The following is a 22,601-nucleotide window of genomic DNA, read 5'->3' as shown; positions in this document are numbered from 1 at the left end:
TTAGTTGCTTAACAGGTTAACAGAGCAAATAGCAGAATATATTTTGCTATTCAAGGGATGTCATGATGTTCATGCCTATTTTGACTGTATCCAAATCTTACAGGGGGTTTCGATGTGGACATTAAAGGCTGGGGCGGCGAGGACGTCCACCTGTACAGGAAGTACCTCCACAGTAATCTACTAGTAGTGCGCGCCCCGTCGCGCGGCCTCTTCCACCTGTGGCATGAGAAGCACTGCGCTGACGAGTTGCCGCCGGACCAGTACAAGATGTGCATGCAGTCCAAAGCCATGAACGAGGCCTCGCACGGCCAGCTGGGCATGCTGCTCTTCCGACACGAGATCGAGGCACACCTCCGAAAACAGAAACAGCGAAGTGGAGCCAAAAAAGCTTGATGGATGTTGCCTCTTCTATACAGGCTCTTTAAGGGATAGTTCACATGAAGACATTTGGTCCTCATTTATTCAAACTTATGACATTTGGCTTTCTTCGTTCTGTGGAAGCGAAATGTTCTAGTTGTTCTTTTCACTGCACAATAAAGTCATCATAAAAGGGGTCCACATGAAGCCCAAAATTATATTCAAAGCAGAAATGTCCATTTTGAAGAAAAAAAAAAATTCTTTTGGGTCAAATCTTTTCATCAAATCAGAGACAGATCTGGGATTTTGACTCTGAAAATCTTATATTTCTACTACAGGTCCTTCTAAAAAAATGAGCATATTGTGATAAGTATTTTCCATAATGTAATGATAAAAATTTAACTTTCATATATTTTAGATTCACTGCATACCAACTGAAATATTTCAGGTCTTTTATTGTTTTAATACAGATGATTTTGGCATACAACATGAAAACCCAAAATTCCTATCACAAAAAATTAGCATATTTCATCCGACCAATAAAAGAAAAGTGTTTTTAATACAAAAAAAGTCAACCTTCAAATAATTATGTTCAGTTATGCACTCAATACTTGGTCGGGAATCCTTTTGCAGAAATGACTGCTTCAATGCGGCGTGGCATGGAGGCAATCAGCCTGTGGCACTGCATACATTTAATAAAATCCTCCTCTCTAGAGGTAATTTTTCTAGCTGACCATCAATTTTAATAATTGAATGTTTCTTTTTTTTAATGTAACAATGTGATAGTTTATAAGCTGTTTTGACGTCCTTCCGCTGTTGAAACACTGATTAAGCGACTTAATGTCACTATACATTTTGGTATGGTGTACTGTTTCTTTCAACATATTTTCTGATGTTCGCTCATGTTTATTTCATGCTATAACTTGTAGTAAAGAGGAAGAGAAGATCAGTGAAAGGGATAGTTCACCCAAAAATTAAAAGTTGTTTCAAACCTGTATGATTTTCTTTCACCTGCTGAATACAAAATAAGATATTTTGAAGAAAGTCGGGAATCAAACAATTGACTTCCATAGTATGAGGGGGAAAATAACTATGGAAGTCAGTGGCGATAAAATATACTATTTGTGTTCAGCAGCAGAAGAAAGAAATTCATATTGGTTTGGGAGAATTTTAGGGTGGGTAAACGAAGGCAGTTTTTTTATTTTTATTTTAGGGTGAACTATCTCTTTAACTTCCAATTTGCACTGTCACGCAACAAGAAAGGGTGCCAAAATGGAAGACCTAGTATAATGATTGTTTGAATATCATTATGGACAGACTTTGAAAGCTGAGACCGTTTCATGTCAAAAGTAGCAATGTACAAAACTTATTGCGATTTATTGGATGGGAGAAGCGCTACAGATATTGTACTGAAGTTTTGTTCACACATCAGCTTTGGATTTAAAGGGGCAGTGTGTAGAATTGATGATGACCTATTGACAGAAATGCAATATAATATACATAACTATGTTTTCAGTGGTGTATAAAGACCTTACATAATGTACCGCTGTGTTTATTACCTTAGAATGAGCCTTTTCAATCTTCATACACCACGGGTTCCCTTACAGTGAAATCGCCATTTTGCGCTGTCATGTTTCTACAGTAGCCCTAATCGGACAAACAAAAATGCTTATCTACAGAGTGTCACTCTGCTCCCTCCGACGACAACATTTTTGTCCTGTATCCGCCACCGTAGCTTCTCTATTTGCTTAGAAAGGGAGGGGTGAGCAGTGGGAGATTGCAATTCACAACCTCACCACTAGTTGCCGCTAAAACTTACACACTGCACCTTTAAGACTTGATATTGGGTCATAAAAAAATGAGAATCGATTAAAATTGACAAATTGGCTTGTTCAGCCCAGTCAAAATAAGTACTTTTGCTGCATTTTTTTTTAAAGTTTTAAAGCTCTGCTTTCATAGTGGCAATCACATGGAAAAGAGCGAGCTGTATATTCTTCAGATTTTCTCCTTGTATTCCACAACAGGAAAAAATGGTTTGGAACGAAATTAGGGCTTGTAAATGGTGACAGAATTCGTTTTTGTTATGCATTAGAGGAGAAGTGAAGGAAATAGACAGTACTGCCTAGAGTGGAGAGCCGGTTTTAGTTAGACTGACGCACACACATATGCAAACCCGAACAATAAGATAACCAAGAGACGCCACGGGAACAGAGCAGTAGACAGACATTCCCTAAAGACAAGTCAGTCAAGCGTGGGTGTGCAGCGGACCTACAAGTCTCGTTGGGTTGCTACAAATAATCCACAGTGTTATCGATATGCAGCACATGATGTGTCTGTAATGCGCTTCACGTGGTCAGTGAGTTTCGCTGATTCGGAAAGCGTTCTGTACTTAGCCCAAGTGACTTTAAAATATATATTTTTTACATGCAATAAAATGCCTTATTGCTGTTAATATGGGTACATAACTTTAATTGTGAATCGTTTAGTAACACGATTAAGGGCCTTAATGCATGTTTCTAGACAACTGTCCTGAGAGTTGATGACGAGCGGTTCAAAGAACTGCCATTTATTTTTTGTTACCCATGATATATTAATGTTGTGGCGCCACATAGTGGTGACAAGTGACCTGATAGTTTTAAAGGGGAACGTCATTATGTACTCAAATTAGCCAATAAAATAATCCTAATTTATAATCAAATTATAGACCAAGAACCACATTATTTGATTGATATTTTGTATTGAAGGATTCGATGAGTATTATGAATATTAACAGGTTAGAGAGATTATTTAATGACTCTTCCATATACTTATTTGTTTACAGATTTAGCAGAATTGTATTGAAGTTCAGGCAGAATGTCTGTCAGGTATAAAAAGGCACCAGGCGCAAAGCTCTCTGATTTTTTCATAGAGCGGTGTATAATAGCTTAAAATAAAAATTATTTATTGGGGGACGTTTTTCACCCCAAAACTTAAAGCTTGTATGTCTATTTGTATTTTATAATGTTGGTTTGTGGAAAATTCGCTCATTTATTTCTAAATGAAAAATCATTTAGATTTTGTGAGGACAAAGCTGAAAATAAAGCAAAAGAATGTGATTAATTTTCATACGTCTTCATTGATTTTTGTTTTGTTAGTTTTTTTTAATGTATTAATATCATCAACTACTGGAAATGATTTGTGTAGCCTTCACCGCTAGATGGCAGTATTGCATCAATTTCAGATTGCATGACCGTTCTGTAGGCTTCTCGCTGTGATGATGCATATATGATTTTTGAAAACTTGTAACAATACACTGAGTATGTATATATTTGTATTGACTTAATATCAACCTTTACTAATTTTGTTATTTTTAAATTATTACTAGCCTGCATTAGGCCTACTGATCTTAGGCCTACTGCTGCTCACTATTTCTCAGAACCTTCTTTTTGTAATTGTTACAGATATTTGCTACGATTATTATTACTAATATATCCAATATTTATAAAATAAAACTTTAGCACAGTATTTATTTATAAATTCACAATTTAAAAAAAGTTGCTAACTTTAAAGGATCACTGACTTTTTGGGACAATAGCTACAATTGCAGTTTTCGAACAGAGATGGCGACAAAGAGGAAAAACTACGGACTGCAGCTTTAAATGAGATAGGTTATTTTTCAAGTTAGGTTAACTGAATTTTTTTTTTTTTAAACATTGCTTATCTGTTGAACATAGGCTGTGTTGGGTAAGTTATAACAAAAATTAACTAGATGCTACTAATTATATATTTAACAGTGTAAAGGGATTAATGTACTAATTACTCACTCTCAAAAGTATTGGATTACTTATTACAATGAATATATTATAATTGGGTAATTATAGTTGGGTGTCATTTGGGTTTTTTATGATACCAGTGCCAAAAAAATACTTTAAAAAAAGAGCCACAAAACAATGGTTATATATACAGTTTCGGTACCCAACCCTAATTATAACATAGTATTATTGTTAATATACTTATTATAATCATATGTACCTTATCAAGTTGAACAATACAAGGAAGGACAGACATGAAATTGCACTTTTAATTCTCTCAAATAAATAAAATAAAATTGCTTAAATTATTCTTGAACTGACCAAAGTATTTAAATTGAAAAGGTTAGGACACACACACACACACACACACACACTTTCATTTTATCATTAGTCATTACATTTTATGTTAATTCCACTATTGTTTTATATAGATTGTTCCATAGTCTATACACTATTTAATGCAATTACATCAGACAAATGAGAGCAATCTCTCATAAATACGTTTTCAAGGGAAAGGTAATTAAAATACAGTAATTCATTACTTAGTAATTCATTAAACCCAACACTGCTGGTAGGTTGATGTACATCAGATAGTATTTTTGACGACTCATGCTAAAGATCTAATTATAAATGCGGATGGGCGTGATCATGTGGGCGTGGCTACAACTGAGAGTCACGCGATTGGCTGTTATGAGCCTCAGCTGTTGTCGGTCATGACAGCTAGTACGAAGACATCCGAGTCGTTTTAATCTGACCGGCCGAAACATCATATATCGGATCGTCATCGCTTATTCTTAACCTCATGCGATGAAATGGTCGTCTTATTTAAGGAACTACAACCAAACAGCTTGCTCTATCTCCTCTCCGGCTGATTATTAGTCGTCATTACGCAGTCAATGTTATTAAGATTGTTTGAGCTCGCGTTAGTGCGCGACCGTGCTGCTCATTTCTCTTTCAGTAGAGCTCTGGAGGTGGACGCTCCGTCAGGCTGTTTACTGTGGGAACACTAAGGACGCCTTAAACAAAGCCTTTATCTTCACAACTGACAAGGACACTGACACGCGGGCACGATGTTCGAAACCAGAGGAATCCCCTTTATGTTGCTTGACATCGCGTGCCTAATACTCGGTAAGCGTTATTTTATTAAGTAGCCTATTTCTTATTTAATGAATTTAGGTTGATGTCTTGACTGCATTTATAGAGGAGTGACAATTATTTATGACCTGTTTAGGCGTTCATAAGGGCTGTACAGAAATACCTGAACATAATAAAGGCGTATCTGGACATGTTGCCATGCACGGTATTTATTTGCATGAGAGTAAACATTGCAACAGTAGTAGCCTACTCACAGAATAACCACGCACGACACCCTTAGTGTGCGTCATGATGCATACTGGAGCCCTAATACACTCATCTTGCGTTATCAACATTTCCTCAGGAACAGGGCGTTACCTTTATGCAGAGATTCTCTTATGCATAACAATGACACGTGAGATTCAACTGAAAATCCTTACAAATCTCTTAAGAAACCCTACAAACAGCAGCCCATACACTCTACTGTAACAATGTATTTTATAGCATGGTAATATTACACGGCTCTCTCTCTGTCTCAGTGTATTTTCCTGAGAATTTTCCATTTTCCTGAGAACACGTAGTCCAACTTCCCAATGGGAAAATAGCCCCGGTCTCTCTTATATCACATCACATTTATAATGTAATCATAATATATAAGATTTATTCCTCTATTTTTTTTTTTAAAGTCCTTATCCAAAAATCACAAATGACTGAACAAATTGTGGAAATCCATTTGTCAAAATATGAGGGAATCGTGTAATATTATATGCTTAATCAACAATAGGCTACTTAGTCTTAAAGAATTTATGATGGAAGTTTTGATCTGTATTTTTTATTTTATTTTTCATGCACTTGGGGATTTTTAAAAAATATTTTTACACAAAGAACAAACAGATTTGACTTTTCACAAAGTAGCCATCCAAAGAGTCCCTTCCATAAGAGGGCTGTTCGTTCTGTCTGTTTCTAGATGTACCAAGATGGAGGAATGATTTCAGCATCAATAAGTGTGATATCTATAATATAAAGTATAATATCTAAAGACATTTTCTAATTCAAAAGTACTTCACGGTCAATGGCTGTCGAGTTGACAATTGTGTGTTTTTTTTTCTTTACAAGGAAGCCTTATTGGTTTCTGCATTTGCAAATGGATATTTGCATACCACTTGTATCACCTAATATCAAACTACGAAACTACACAGACGAGCAGATCAGAACTGTTGGGTTTCAGTTCTGAGCAATTCAGTTCTTCCTTCTTTCAGGCTTGAGCAGCCAGCTTTATCTATATGTGTGCGTATGTCACATGCAATCAGCGTCAGTAACAGACCCATAGTCTTTTACTGGGAGAGGAGCCTCAAGCTCTATGAATGAGGGTTTGTGTTGTTTTCCCATGATGCTTTGCAACAGCAGCAACAATAGGCTGAGGCTATAGAGGATTCAAAGTTTACATACGAGCTCTCACGTTACAATTTAAACCGTCAGGTCGCATTAGTGCAATACGGGATAAAGACATTAGTGTCAGCTAAAATTTAAGAGGCTGCAAGTGACAATAGCAATGTGTGTGATACGAGCACTAAGGAAAGATGGCCCTTGATGATGAAATTAGCAATAAAAATATAACGCATTAATACATACACGAGGATGAATGTGTTTTTAACTTCTGAATTAGTTAAAATAATCTTATATAATTATTGAGTATATAGCGTAACAAAACCGCTTCACTGCTTTTTGATATTTGAAAAAAAAAAAAATCCTGAACCTGCTGAAAAAAATGAAACAAGAAAAGAGACCCTCATAGCTGTGTCAAAGTCAGTAAGTCCCATAAAATATAATTTAATGTAACTTTTGGAAAGGTTAGTCCCCCAAAAAACTATTTATAATAATAATGTTATTACTTTTTACCTGCTGATTACACCACATCAATAATTGCATGTAAACTTTTCTAAAAACTTAATTTAAAGATTGTTTCCTTTATTTTATTGTTAACACTCCTAAATGTCATTGGTCCTCTGTAAAAACTGTGCTCATGCACTGTTGGCTTTACATATTTGACATTAAAATAACTGATATTCAAAACCCAAAGTTATGTTTACACAAACGAAGAACTAAAGTACTCATTAAAGGGGGGTGAAATGCTGTTTCATGCATACTGAGCTTTTTACACTGTTAAAGACTTGGATTTCCATCCTAAACATAGACAAAGTTTCAAAAACTAATGTTGGACGTTTAATGGAGTATTTCTGTGTCAAAAATACTCCTTCCGGTTTCTCACAAGTTTTTTTCGAGTATGGGTCGACTTGACATTAATAGAGTGGAAGGTCCTTGTATGGGCCGTACGGGCTCTTCTCCCGGTAGGGTGCGCGTGTGTGACTAGAGCGAAAGAGGAAATGCACGCCCGTAAACACTCTCTCAGGTGCAGATCCAGTCGTCGTTATAGTCCGCGCCGCGCTCCACTTTATTCCTATGGGTGACGTCGAGCGACTTCAACGCTTCAGCACAGCATTCCGGGAAGGCAGCGCTGCATTTGAACCGATTTGAACGCAGAAATGACGGGAAGCTTCACAACATCGCTTCAGTCGCGTCGCAAAGTGGATTTCCACGCCACTGCTGTCACAAGACTTTACCAAATCATACCAAAGAAGTGTGTTTTTGACGGAGCCGTCCCAGCGATAAAGGTTCGGTCCTGCTTTGGAAGCAGCCGGTGAGTAAAACTGCTTCAAATGTCTCTGCTGTTGGCTCGTCGCGTGAGTAAACATCAGGAAACGACACGATCGCGTGCTTCGTCATTCAAATGCACTAACGGTTACTCCATTGTTGTTCTATGTATAACGTTACACTAGTCTGACGTGCAAAACCTTTTGCTTGCTACTGCTAAGGTTAAGTCGCATACAATAGTCCATAAACTGAATCATGTCCTCATAAACTGCGAGTAAACAAGCGCAAATATTGACAGGCCACTAAATACAGTACATACCACAGAGACGGACGTCCTGCTGTTGCTGTTTCTCCTGTTCAATTTATTTCAGCCTCAGATTTGATTCTGGATCATATATCTATTAGCTGAGATCGATAGCCATGGGCTTCTCCACGCTTGAGGACGTCACCGTTTTGTTCGCGATCGTCATTCTTTAGCTCCACCCACACGATACACCTCCAGGCGCTCGTTTTTTTCCGTAAAGACTGGGTACAGCCTATATTTCATTTATAAATATAATAAAACTAAAGACTTTTCGGAGATATGAAGGATGCAATACTACTCTATTGGTACTCAAGATTGACATGAGATTGACTGAAACTGAGTGTTTCACCCTCCCTTTAAGTACTAAAAACAGGAAATGTGGCATTTTTCCTGTACAGTCATCAATGTTGTCAATACAGTCCCTGTTCACACAGATCCGCTGTATTATTAATGCCGGGCCAGTAGTTGGCGATGTCACTTTGTGAAGAAACACTTTAGATTGAACATGTAATATGCATGCGCATTAGGTCAGCATTTAAAAAAAAAAGTTTTTTGTAGTTTACACCGAGATGATAACACTGTCGTTTTCAAAAACGTGCATTTCAAAACCCATTTTCAAAAGTTTGCGTGTTCAGGCTCCCAAAACGCTTTTGTCTTGCAAATGAATGGGCTAAACTCTATTACATCACCTGTCAGGTTTCACTTCTCCAAAAGCTTTGTCATTATAAACTTGTCTCTTAGGTGGCAGCAGCCAATCATCAACACTGGAAATCAGCCCTTGCGTTTGATTGGTTGGTAGACCCTTTATCAAGTTGTTAACCCATTGTTAACCCTTCTTCACCCACAGCCGGCCTTCCGCTTGCAGCGTTTAACCTGGGTAAAATCAAACCGTATCAGCGGGGCTTTTTCTGTAATGATGAGAGCATCAGCTATCCCTTCCACTCCAGCACAGTCACCTCCACTGTGCTCTACACAATGGGCTTCACACTTCCCATTTGTAGTGTAAGTAATCCCAGAAACAGTAGCATATACACACTACATGCCCAGCGTCCTCCCTCAAAAGTCTGTAGTGCACTCAAGCTCGTTTTAAGGGGTATTTGTCGATTTATTTAAGAGTTTAATGGACTATTGCAGTCACAGGAAGTGGCCCAAAATAAACAAACAGCCAGATAGACACCGAAGAGCAGCTGTTTCAACATGACTCCTATCCTCAACACTGAACAGGTGCACACTGCAATTTCAGTTGAGCTTTGTTAGCTGGAGTGAAAGCAGCTGTTAAAGTCACTTCATCTGTGATCGCATTAGGCGTCTATTATTGTGTCTGCACTGGAAGAGAGAGACCACTGAGGTTGTCTACACTGGAAGTGTTGTAGCTGCAAGTATCAACGGAGCAGGTCATCTTAGGAAAATGAAATGAGTTCAAATTCTTTAACTTTGCAATGCATGGCTTCTAATAGCCAAATTATTGTTACACTTAATGTTACCTGAGTAAAACAAATTTCTGTGTGAATTTTTTTAGGGACGCACAGTATATCAATCATGTCAGTTATTTGGGCAGTTTTTATTTCTATTATACACATTGTTTGATATTGGATATTTCAATAGTGTGCATGCAAATCCCTTTTACAAAGTTAATAGTTATTCTTTTAAATAAAACATATGTTTAAATATTGTGATGCCTATATTCACATGTACTGTAGAATCTGACAATTTTTGTTTTATTTATTTTAATTAAACTAAATATTTTAGAACTTTAATGTCAGGCCTTTTTTGATTATTAACCATAATATGAAATATAAATATGATAATAATCAGCCCTAATTTTATCGAAAACTACAATTGATTTAAGAATGTAAATGATTTAATGTTTTAATGATTTAATGTTGCTTACCAATCATAACACTATTAAATATCAGCAAAACAAATTCCTTTTGTAAATACGTAAAATAAAATAAAAATGATGATGTGCATTCATAGCAGGGATGCACTGATGTGAACATTTTTTGCAGATACCGATAATTCATTATATTTGAAAACCGATTTATTGGCCGATAAATCTAAATCCAAATTTTTATATACATTTTAAGAGCACAATGAAATCATAAAAACAAAAGTCTCACCATTAAATTAAAAAGATTTTCTCGTTATCATTTTATATAGCCTAATATAACACACTTGGACTGTGATTCCAATCATATTTCAAGCAGTTCAAGCCCATCATGGTGAACAGTGCACATCTGAAATGACGGGAAAAGCTGAAAGAAATAATCCATTATTTATTGGTTTTAATATATCAACAAAGTTTTCTTATTGGGTCGATAATAATAACATTAAAAATGAACACCTATCGCCCGATACCGTTATGGTGGCAGATATATCGTGCATTCACAATACATGCAGTTAAAAACAGGTCTGAGACTTAACACGCTGGCTCATTCTGAAGTTTTTTACATTCATAACAAAGAACATTCATAGTTTGTAAATAAAATCATTCCATTTTAGACAAATGGAGAAATAAATGGTGGTGTACACCTAAAAAAATAATAACAATGTGACATAAAAGACACTTTCAGTGTAGAATGCAATCTAGTTGTGGCGTATTGTGATGGACTACGTGTGTCCGGTGTAGACTTTGTGTTTTGAAGTAAGAAAATTCATCAGCTTGGCTAGGGATACTCTGGGCATGTTCCTTGTCATCAACTCCTTAGCCAAGGATGTCCACAAGTACAAGAAATTTCCTTTAGTAGCTGTTTGACATTAGCTCAGGTTTGAGGTACTTTTGGCTCGGAATTTAAACGCACCCTCCTTCAATCTACTGCTGCTGCTTGTTTTCTTTTTTAGACGTAACTGCAAATTAGCCAAAGTTTGTGGTTTTCATCATGTGAGGGTTGTTGGGTTTACCCACCGGACCACAGAAACTTCCTGAATATGTTTAGGAAGGATCACCGTTTAGCCACAAATGAAGTACTCGTGTTCAGACGCCATGTTTGAAAGTTTGTGTAAATAACATCAAAACTGCACACCAAAAACAATCTAAACCTGATGGAAGGCGTATCAGGGATATTGGGATCTGTTTGGAATGTGATAACAGTAGATAGTTGATATCTTCTGGAGCACAGATACCATCATTAAGCCTCTTACACATCTCTCAAAGTGTTAGCAATACTTTCTTTAATTAACCTCATATGATATAACCCTCAAGATTGAGAACCTCAAACAATCGCATAGTGCAAGATTTGGGTTTGACCTCTATGTAAGCAGCCCTCAGATTCCACTTGCCTGCCAAGTCAGGTCAGGCAGCGTGCATCTAAATGATCTAAAGCGATCCGTCCGCCGTTAATGTTACACCAACTCAGAAATCCCATACGTTCAGAAAGCACATCACAAGCCATGACAATGCAGCAAGAAGATACGGTGTAATGCTAGGAGACTTCAGTGGCGCTGGGTAACCTGCTCCGATCCTCATGGCCGATTGAGCAGTTCATGGATGTTTACAGGCACACAAGTATCTCAGCAGACCGTATTCACTGCATGTTGAGTAAATGTCTTAATCTCTTCCACATGCTTTGCTGCCACGCTTGAGTAACCTTCATGTCCCCAACAGGCTTGTAAAGTTTCTGCCGGTCTTACCACAGTCACCCTTCCTGCACTTTTGTGATGTTTATGTTGCCACTTTAATGTTTCTAACTGTGGTGGAGCAGCATTTAAGAGCTCTTTTATAACATCATGGTGTGAAAAACCACAGTAAAAGGCATTTTTAGCGATTTATAAAGCCTTGTTCACACTTGGAAAGTAAAGGGATCTAATGTCATTGGGAGTGTGATTAGAGAATGTGGCGACTACCAATGGTAGACCGTGAAGCTCACATGATCCATCTCGTGAGATACTATAGTCAAGACTAGTTAAGATGGAGAAGTTAATGTTACTGTGAGTGTTTATGATGTTCTATACGGTCTACTCTGCCCACATTCAGAGATATAATAGAGAAATAATAATAGTGAAATTATAGAGAGAGAAATTAGTTCACACCATTCATTTGTTTATCAGAATGTTCTGACATACCCGACGCTCTACCCATCACCATAGCGTGCCGTTGAATCATTTGAGCTATTTTTGACATGTTCTACTTCCCATGTCGACCTCAAAACCACCGGAGAATGAAAACAAAGCACTTAAACAACAATATCCCGCATTACGCAAAGACAAAGTGCAATTTTTATCCCGGTTCAGCCCGGGCTGCCACACCACACCTACTTTCTAACCCTTTGTTCATGTGTTCACGTAGAAAATCTAATGTCTGTCTAACCCACAGCTTTTCTTTCTGTACGAGCACCTCCCTGAGGAGAACGTCATTTGCTCGAATCAAGGAGAATAGGGTACTAAGCACTCTTTTAACCTTTGTTTTTTTCTCTCTCACTACTTTTTTTTGCTAGTTGGACTCCCATTCGCAATACTCAATATACAACACAAATCATTCAAACGAGGATTTTTCTGTAACGATGACTCTATCAAGTACCCATATAAAGAAGACACCATTTCCTATCAGTTAGTAGGAGGAGTAATGATTCCTATCACTGTGCTTACTGTAAGTGCCCATCTGTTTGTTACTTACAGCTCACCCCATCTGTCCTCTCATTGTGCCTCAATGTTTGTGTGCTTCTCTGGTCAATACGACTATTCCCATGCCAGCATGAGAAACAGAACTTTGAAGATCTAACCACAGCTCAAAGGACATGCAGTCCTGTAGATAGATGCTTAGAGGGATCTTTCAATCGAAAATGAACATTCTGTCATCATTTAGTCTCCCAGTTCCAAACCTGTATTTTCTTCTGTTGAACACAACATTAGATGCTTTGAAGCAATTCCATTGTCATTTTCCTTACAATCAAGTGACCAGAAGCTGTCAAGGTCCAAAAAAGTGTCAAAAGTGGTATAAGGCATTGTGACTTCAAACGTGTGACATTAATAACGGCACACATTGAAAGCTTGGAATATCTTGGGTCCTCTTTACACCTGGTAAGAAGCATTTTGGTTGTTTGAAGACACATACCCATTTACGCCTGGTTTTAATCCGTCTCTTTAGTTCACTTTAGCCCTTTTCACACTGCGATTCCGGCAAATACACGGATAATGCGACCTGGCATTTGTTCCCGGGCCGCTAGATTTGGTCCATTCACACTACCAGCGAAATACCGTAATATGTGCGCTTTCACACACAACGCTTAACGGTCCCGGGTCGAGTTGACACGTAACATCCGGATGTGACGTATAATGGCGAGCGATCTCAGCTTCAGCGCGGATAGTAAGGAGCTCCGTGGTCTTGACTTGTGTCCAGTTTGCGCACATTTCTGCTTGTTTAATTTTAGTTTCTTTTGTATACGAACACTCTCTGCGTTTAAAACACCAACTAGCTTTTCTGGCACTGCAGGGTTGTATTATTGAAAAAACAAGCTCTAGGAGTCGCACGATAACTACGTACACGTTGCGGCTTTGGTTTCGGCTTTTGTTCACACAGCGCTCGTCCTGGGTCGAATCCCGCAATATTACTAGGTCCCCGACCCGGGTTCAATTTGCTAATCAATCCCGGGACGTGGTTGCTTTCACACAGAAGGCGACCCGGCAATGTTCCCGGGAATATTGCGGATCCGACGTGCAGTGTGAAAGGGGCTTTTCAAACACTTCTGTCCTGATTTCTTTGAGGGGACAAAATAACTTGCGCAATTTACACATGAATACAACTAGAGATGATGGAAAACAAAGCGAGAGCATCAGCTTTTGTTTCTGTTCTGATAGCCGACAAGATCACGCCGAACAAAAGGAGTGCATGAAGATTTAAAAAAAATCCCATCTGGCTAGCGTGCTTCTCCACGATGTTTATGCATTAGCTCGGTAGGTTGTCTTTTGTGGCTTTTCGAATATATTCGACCACATTACACTACAAAAGTACTCTGGTTGATAAGAGTTTTCGACCACCTTTGGAAGTGGTCGAAAGTGGACAAGCTCTAAACGTTTTAGACCCCGTACACTCCAGTTCTTGCCGTCCTCCCCTTATGATCTGATCGACCAAAACGCATCTTAATACCAGGTGTTAAGTCATTGGACTACTTTTATAGTTCTTTTTGAGTCCTGGCAGTTTCTGTGTTCTTTTAGTGTTTCAAAAAGATGAACATTCTTTACATTTTTTCCAATTGTGTTCCTTGAAAGAAAGGAAGTCAAATGCCTTGTAACATCATCAAAGTTGTGCATTTAAATGTAAATTATTTTGAGTGAACTTTTCCTATTTGGGAGAACTATTTGCTATTTAAGCAGTATTTGACCTTAAAGTACTTGGAAGTAAGTGGAAACAATATTTTCTGGTCTTCTACCCACATATATTCTCCCATTAAAGCCCATATACCACAGAAAGACTGGTGGTGAGACGTTTAGACTAGAGCTGGAGACACTCTGTGGTTACATCTCAAAACTGTTTCTTTAATGCTGGCTTTTATCTTCTGTGATCCCATCTACAATTTCAACACTGTCCTTTTAAGGGTATTAGAAAAATATGTTTAAACTGATCTTACCTATTATGGTTAACATTATATACATATATACACAGACATTCACATCTGTCTAACCTCACAGTCACCCATGTGAGCTCAAAGCACACATCCCTTAGACTTATTTAGGTTATTGCTAATGTATATTTATTTTCAAAATGCAGAATCCTATTCATGTTTACCTGCATATTTTAGTAAAGCAAAAGATTTGTATCATGTTAATATACGTTACACATTGATCTTACTCCTCAAAACTACAGAAACTACATTCATTTTGGTGTTTAGAGAAAAACTGCATTACAGTCACTAGGCCGTAGTCAGTGTAGACACCATAAAATGAGAGACTGAAGTACAGTCCATTTAGTATGGTGTACTTCATTCTTGATTGTTCAGTTGATGAATAAAAGTCTTCAGAAGGACAAAAGTTTAAAAACTAGTCCCATCCCTCACAGCCTTAACATCAAGCTAAATATGGTGTCTACCCTGATCAAGGACAACAGGGATAACCTCTAAAGGAGGCTATGCTATGCAAGCATGGGTAACTGTGATGTTAGGGACATTTTAGGGAAAGCTAGCTGCATTGTCAGGTGCTCCTGCTGTTCGATCTTGTCTTCTATTCTTGTACGTGTGGACATCCTTGTGAGAAACAATCATCAAATATCCTCATATTACAAAAACATAACTGGCTGTTACAAAACTGTTGACTTTCTCACCAGAACAAAGAAAAGTAATGCTTCATTGCTTCCTCTCCCATCACAGATGATCGTAGGCGAGTGCCTTTCAGTCTATCTAAACCGCATCAAATCAAAGTCTTTCTGCAACAGTTATGTGGCCTGTATCTATAAGGCCACTGGCACCTTCGTGTTTGGTGCCGCCATGAGCCAATCACTCACTGATATTGCCAAGTATTCAATTGGCCGACTGCGGCCACACTTCCTGGATGTGTGCAAACCGGACTGGACGAAGATCAACTGCACAGGAGGGGCTTACATTGAGGACTTCGTCTGTACTGGGGACCCAACCAAGGTCAACGAGGGAAGGTAGGTAACACTTCCTTTAGTTTCACTAGCTGTTATTCTTTACCTTAACACAGGGGTGCCCAATCTTGCTCCTGGAGGGCCACTTTCCTGCAGAGTTCAGCTCTGACCTGGGGCCTATTGCACAAAACTAAGATAAGAGATTAAGCCAGGATATATTGGTGATCCTGGCTCAATTTATCCACTAATATATAGTCATCTTTCTTTATCATTATCGTTCTTGGTGTGAGTGTGTCTTCAGGATACGTTAACATGACAGTGGTGTACTAAATTTTGCATACAGATGACAAGATCACCAAGATATCCTGGCTCAATCCCTTATCCTAGTTTTGTGCAATAGGCCCCTGCTCTAACATATCTACCTGGAAGTTTCCAGAGATCCTAGACCTTGATCACTTGGTCAAAATATGATCAAATGGTCAAAGACTTTGATTAGTTGGGTCAGATACATTTGGGGTTAGAGATCAACTTTGAGGAGAGTAGACACTCCAGAAGTAGGATTGTACCCCTCCCTTAAAGGATTAGTTCACCCAAAAATGAAAATTATTTCATTAATTACTCACCCTCATGTTGTTGGACACCCGTAACACCTTCGTTCATCTTCGGAACACAAATGAAGATATTTTTGTTGAAAGCTGATGGCTGAGAAAGGCTTCAGAAAGGCCTCCTTTGGCATTCAGTACATTTCCACTGACTCACTCACAGGACCCATAAAGGCACTAAAGACGGCGTTACAAAGTCCATCTCACTACAGTGGTGGACAATAATTTTACCAAGTGACGAGAATAGTTTTTGTGCGCAAAAAAAATCGAAATAATTACTTTATCCGCCAAGTTATTGTCTTCCTTATAGGTCTCTGCCGTGAACTCTTGCGATAACGGCGCTCCTCCTCTTCCAGGTCATGTATTCAAATGGCGGATCGGCATCATATTCTCGCGCATGCGTCGAGTTCACGTCAATAACTTAGTGGATTTAGTGGCCTTTATGGGTCCTGTGAGTGAATCAGTGGAAATATACTGAATGCCAATGGAGGCCTTTCTGAAGCCTTTCTCAGCCATCAGCTTTCAACAAAAATATCTTAATTTGTGATCCGAAGGTGTTATGGGTGTCCAACGACATGAGGGTGAGTAATTAATGAAATAATTTTCATTTGTGGGTGAACTAACCCTTTAATTAATTAATGTACGACTTATAGCACTTTTTTCCAGTAAATAGTAAGTGTTTTACATATGGAGGGGGGGATCTCCTCAACCAACATGCACAGCATCCACCTGGATGTTGCGACGGCAGCCATATTGCGCCAGAACGCCCACCACACACTAGCTTATCAGTGGTGCGACGGAGTGATGAAGACAATCAGTATATGTATAGGGATGAATAGGAGGCCATGATGATTGACAGACGCCAATGGGCAAATATGGCCAGGGGTTACACCCCTACATTTCTTAGAAGGACATCCTGGGATCTTTACTTACCACAAAGAGTCAAGACCTCTCATCCAAAAGACGAGACACACTACTGCAGGGTTGTCCATTATTTATTCTGGAGGGCCAACTTAAGGTCTTTAGAAACATTAGTAACATCTAGGCTGGTGTGATGGTGCTACTATGCAGGGCCTCCAGGAGCAGAATTGGACATCCCTGTACTTTTCTGTGTCCTGCTCTGGATGGAAGAGTTGTAAAAAAAGGAATTTTGTCCTTGAGGTGGAAGTAGGAATCTCTCAAATTAGTTCCTTAATGTGGTTCCATCCTGGAAAGTCCCTCACTCATTCGATAAGCTTGTCCCACAAATTGACTTCAGAATATCTTCGGACAAATGGCTCTTACATGAAATTAGGCATAGTTGTAGGGAGTTTCTGGAAGGTGTCCAATTAGCAGAACCCATTCAGTTGTGACCTCAGGACCTCTTTGTATCTGGTATTGAGAAGAAACACCCCTCATTAACATTGAAATGAAGAGCTTCTTCTTAAGTGTTTATGGTGAACTCTTTTTTGCTCAGTTGTCCAAACAGTTGGCCACCCAGGCTCTTGGTGGAAATCTGTGGTTCACACGCTGCTGTGATCTCTAATCCTGCGGTAAACCATTTCAGAGCACGCAGGGTTTCTGTTGGGGTTCTTGGGACAGACTCAAGGCCAGCAGAATCCCAGGACCTCTCAGAATGCTCTCATATAACATAGGTGTGGTTCCCATCTCTCTCTCACCTCTTTAGTGGTCGTCTAGTGTTTGCCTAGGAGACGATGCCATTTATAGAACAAATAAAGAGCAGTATGGGTCTGAGCTCAGAATAACCCGGATCACCTTTCACACGGGAGTGTTCTCCTCAGGAAAAAGGGATCTTCTGACTAGATAAGCGAGCGTTATTTGCTTGTAAAAGGGGTGAGGGAGTCCTCCAGGTCGGGTCAAAACAATTCAGGTGTAAAGGAATTCAAAATCTGAAGCATTTCTTTGAGTGCAGTATTGTCCTCATAGAGATCAGGCACATTCACATTCCGTCTGCAATGCTTTATTTCAGCTTCACAGATAATTCACTTTAGCTTTTACTTTGTCTCATGACGGGGTCTGTAATTCAATCAGCAGGAACATGGCCTCATTATTTTTGCACTGGTTGATTTCATGGCAGTGCTGTGCTGCTTAGATGTTTCCATATTTTTTTTAACGTCACTAGGCGGATGCTCCTAGTCGACAAGTGGTCTAAGCTAAAGTAAACAGGAACGCACAAAAGCCCGCCGGATAGCCAGGCCACCCTCCCTCTCCCGACGCTTTCCGTGCTTCCCCTGCCCCGACCCCACCGGTCAACACACGTCTCCCCCGAGCATGCCTTTATCACCCGGAAAAGGGTGTGCGCATGCTTTTTTTTAAAGGTACTGTTTAACGGGACCAAATGGGACAATGCAAATCTTCGCCCAGCATGGGTTTCAGTGTTAGGATTCCATCCTGCCAATTTGTCAAAGTAATTGTTAGTTTGTTTTTACAGAGTTGGAAAAACAAATGTCAGCTTCGATTTTAGGGCTTCGTGCAGTTGCACGTCTGCATGTGTTAAGTAGTTACCAGCTCGTCTGCATTACCCACGTTGATTCTTTTGTTTTGCAGACTCTCCTTCTACTCGGGTCACTCCTCTTTCTCCATGTACTGCATGTTATTCCTGGCAGTAAGTGTATTTTCATTATTCTTTGCATTTCATTTGTTAGGGAAAAAGTTTACCCAAATGTAAATATTCTGTCATTCCTGTCATTGCAAGCTTGACTTTTGTAGAACATAAAATACATTATTTTCCCCCCCATGCATTGAAAGTCAATAGGGTCCAATGTTGTTTTGGACCCCATTGACTTATTTTAATTAACAAACAGTTCTATTCTTCCAAATATCTGTTTTGCATAAGATAAAAAGGCATGCAGGTTTGGAACCATGAGTGTGAGCAAATGAAAGCTCATTTTAATTTAAAGGGATAGTTCACCCAAAAATTAATTCTCCATTTTATAGCGTATTCTTGTACTGTATACAGTACTGATGTCCTTGATTAATCAGTTAACATTTAACATGCGATGTTACATAACCAAATAACAAACTGATCCAATGAATACCATCATCGTTTCTGAGTGACCAGGAAATGGGATAAATCATGTAGATTTTTGCTTTACCACAGATTTTTCCATTGGAAAATACCCATTATGTCAGTGAGGCATATTGATTCAATGAGTCTGATGTCATTCTGCTTAACTTCTCCTTTACAGCCTTGTCAGCAAACACAACCTACCATAATCTTATCACGAGAGTAAGCTTTTAAAGACACACAGCTTAAGTTCATAGCACATTTGACCCAGGGTCAATGTTCAGCTACATTTAGAAAGATAACATTGTATTTTTTGCTCTAAACTGACCCCTTGATACGGAAACAAACTACCCAACCACGTGTTCAAATGTAGATTACAAGAATTAACCACATAAATCTAAACAAGAAACCATTCTTGAACTTGTGTACTTTTTAAAGGGGGTATTTTTAGAGACCTCCAAAGATTTCTGGGAATTTCTACCCAGCGTGGGAGATTTCGTCCAATCATCTTGTCAAAGTAATCTTTAGTTTGTGTTGAGAGTTGATAAATGTCAGCTTTGATTTTAGGTTTTCATGCTGTTGCACAAGCACATCTACATGTATTGGTAGTTAAACAGGGCAGTGTTTTGCCCACATTGACTCTGTTGCAAACTATCGTTCTACTCGGGTCACTCCATCAAACCTTTAAATGAGTAATGAATTTGACAACAAGACCTGTAACGTGAGAGTATGATGATTAATATTTAAGGATAATCTACATTTCTTAGAGGCCCAGTGTAGTCACCTAAAATAACTTGAGTTTGAGTTCCTGTTAAAGGAAGTCTTTACTTTCAGTAGGTGGAACGGATGGCAGCTTTGATGCGTCACGCCAAATATTTTTGCGTTTCCCTTTGGCATGAGATAAGAGAAATGAGCCACTACATAAACAGGGAAAGATTGGTAGCATGGGATCTGTAATAACATGAAAACACTGCCTAACAGTGTGCTTCGATCAACATGACCATGTTAGTAAGGTCATCACGTGAGGATCAGTGTCACAACGTGCTGTATGATTTTGGTAGACCGCGTATTTTAAACTGCTCTCATATTCAGTGTGCTTTAACAGACTTTCCCTTTCTCAAAGCTTTATCTTCAAGCAAGAATGCAAGCTGAATGGGCACGGCTCCTTCGACCCACACTTCAGTTCTTCCTGATCGCAGCCTCAGTCTATACAGGACTGTCCCGCGTCTCAGACTACAAACACCACTGGAGTGATGTGCTCACAGGCCTCATACAAGGAGCCATCGTGGCTTTACTAGTGGTGAGTGATACGATCAACCGCAAATTGACCCACTTATCCAAATGTTTTCCCAGCCTACATGACTGAAACAGTAGAATCGGTAGCCTAGAAATCTAGACGCACCGTAGCAGCGTGGAATTAAGCTTTTCTGAGAAAAGAACGGCACTGAAATCCTTCTTAAGAAGGGAAGACATGTTCGGAGGTTTGCCGACCAGATATGGTAAAAGTTTAATCTATCAACTAAGCTCTGCTTCTTCGTTGCTCTGGTTGGTTTTAGCGCTATCCTATTGCAGAGAGAATTTGAGAGACAACTGTTTGTCCCACCCCTCAGATTGAGCCCTGCCAATAGTGTTCCCATACCCAATATCTTGATGTGGGTCTGGCTTGTCAGGCTATAAAATCTTTACTTAATTTCTTTTTTACATATTAGTACTTAATATTTTGCTCTTTTTTTTACATTTCCATTTAACGTTAGTACTTCAATGTACATTTAAGTTTAATTTTAGCTTCATTTCAATTTTAAAAATAGTTTATAGTTTAAGTGTGCATTTACTAATAATAATGTACTAAAATTGGAAGTATTTCATGTAGACGTCAACGGGGTCAAACTGATCCCTGTTCAATTTTAAAAACATTGCGTTATTGATGCCAGGCCAGTAGTTGGCAATGTCACTTTGTAAAGGAAGACAACAGACCTATGAACACACATGCATGGCCTCAACAAAAGTTTGTGTTGTTCTGTAAATGAAAGACCAAAACGCTTAAGTGTTTACATTTTTAGTTGAAAAGTGTCACGTAAAATGGCCCCTTGGTTAATAACTTAATTCTTTTTGAAGGACTGTAGTGCTCCTCCTAAATTTGAGCTCAAAACCCAATGGTAGACAGTAATTAAGTATTTTTACTTTGATAAAGTACATATATTAAAAAACAAAAAGTACAGCAACAGTATTTTTATTTTGGTAAATTTTACTTCACTACAGGCCAAAGGCATAAAATTGTACTTGTTTTTATAAAAGAATATATTTCCTCTTTAATTGCTTTGAGACATGATTCTTTCCAATCAACTCACTGATTCAAATGATCCGGTCAGAGCAGAGATCTTCAGTGCTTGAGTTTGATCAAGCACTGAAAAGTTACTTGATGAATTTTAGGATTTATTATTGTAAATAATCATATTTAGGCTACGACTGTCAGTTGTTTGTGAACTAAATCTACTGTAGAGGGGCGAACTGTTTAAGCATGAACATTGCACATTTGTGTATAACAGTCTGAATGGGGTTAAGGTAATAACTAAATGTTAAAAATGCAAATTAATGCATTGTATGTTTCTCCCTCGCTGCCGTGGTAGTTTCAAATGATATAAATCTAGTATGTTTCTTAATGTTAACATTCCACCCTGTAACCTATTTAAGCTCTGCATTTAGTATATTATACACCCATGTATTGAGCAGAAGGATAAATATAAAGTTGCAAAATAAAGTACTTGTTACTTTCAGTACAAGTACATAAAAAAATCAAGTACTTTTACAGGAGTAATATTGTATCTGTAATTTTTTTGGTTCTTTGTCCACCACTGTTCAAAACAAGGTCAAAATCTGTAAATCAGCCCAAGTGCACAATGCAACTTTGTTTGTTCCACAGGAAATAGAATCGTGACATGTTGACATTTAAAAAAAAAATTTTTTAAACACTTGCTTCAAATACAGAACATTGATATTTCAGGTTCTGCCACTCTGACTCAATTCTATCACCCTACAGGTTTTCTGTGTGTCGGATTTCTTCAAAAAGAAAGTTGAACCTCAGAAAGAGGCGGAGATCCCACACACCACCTTACAAGAGACGCCAACGAATGGAAATCATTACGATAACTCAAGCTAAGCCATCATGAACCTCTGCCGATGGGAAGGGATTCAAGCGTGCACCCACTACGAGGGCAGACCACTTGGGTGGAAACCTGTGAATGTAACCTTGCTTTCTATGTTCTCCAGATACCCCTTTCTGGGGGTCTCTTTATGGACG

General features: G+C 38.6%; 2 protein-coding genes across 4 annotated transcripts in view; both read left to right on the top strand.

The window, feature by feature from the left end:
* csgalnact1a (chondroitin sulfate N-acetylgalactosaminyltransferase 1a) overlaps positions 1–3,424 on the top strand; it is a 45,352-nt gene extending 41,928 nt beyond the window's left edge. For both annotated transcript variants that reach the window (XM_067433383.1, XM_067433382.1), the window contains one exon: positions 104–3,424. In XM_067433383.1, the coding sequence (XP_067289484.1) occupies positions 104–393 (290 nt within the window). In that variant the 3' untranslated portion in view covers positions 394–3,424. The remainder of the gene's footprint in view (positions 1–103) is intronic.
* Positions 3,425–4,864: 1,440 nt separating this feature from the next.
* On the top strand, positions 4,865–22,592 carry plpp1a (phospholipid phosphatase 1a). 2 transcript variants are annotated; one of them, XM_067433903.1, is made up of 6 exons: positions 4,865–5,276; positions 12,612–12,763; positions 15,477–15,757; positions 18,844–18,901; positions 20,427–20,603; positions 22,341–22,592. In XM_067433903.1, exons 1-6 carry the CDS (start codon positions 5,219–5,221, stop codon positions 22,458–22,460), a joined length of 846 nt encoding a protein of 281 aa, XP_067290004.1. In that variant the 5' UTR covers positions 4,865–5,218; the 3' UTR covers positions 22,461–22,592. The 2 variants fall into 2 exon arrangements, with proteins under 2 accessions (XP_067290004.1, XP_067290003.1); XM_067433902.1 differs by lacking the exon at positions 12,612–12,763 and adding an exon at positions 9,026–9,180 and having other exon boundaries at positions 4,869–5,276.
* The last annotated feature ends 9 nt before the right edge of the window (positions 22,593–22,601 follow it).

Source organism: Pseudorasbora parva, chromosome 23 (genome assembly GCF_024679245.1).
Source record: "Pseudorasbora parva isolate DD20220531a chromosome 23, ASM2467924v1, whole genome shotgun sequence".
NCBI classification, from domain to species: Eukaryota; Metazoa; Chordata; class Actinopteri; order Cypriniformes; family Gobionidae; genus Pseudorasbora; species Pseudorasbora parva.
Note: the sequence above shows the minus strand (reverse complement) of the source record. Positions and strands in the feature narration are given on the sequence as shown.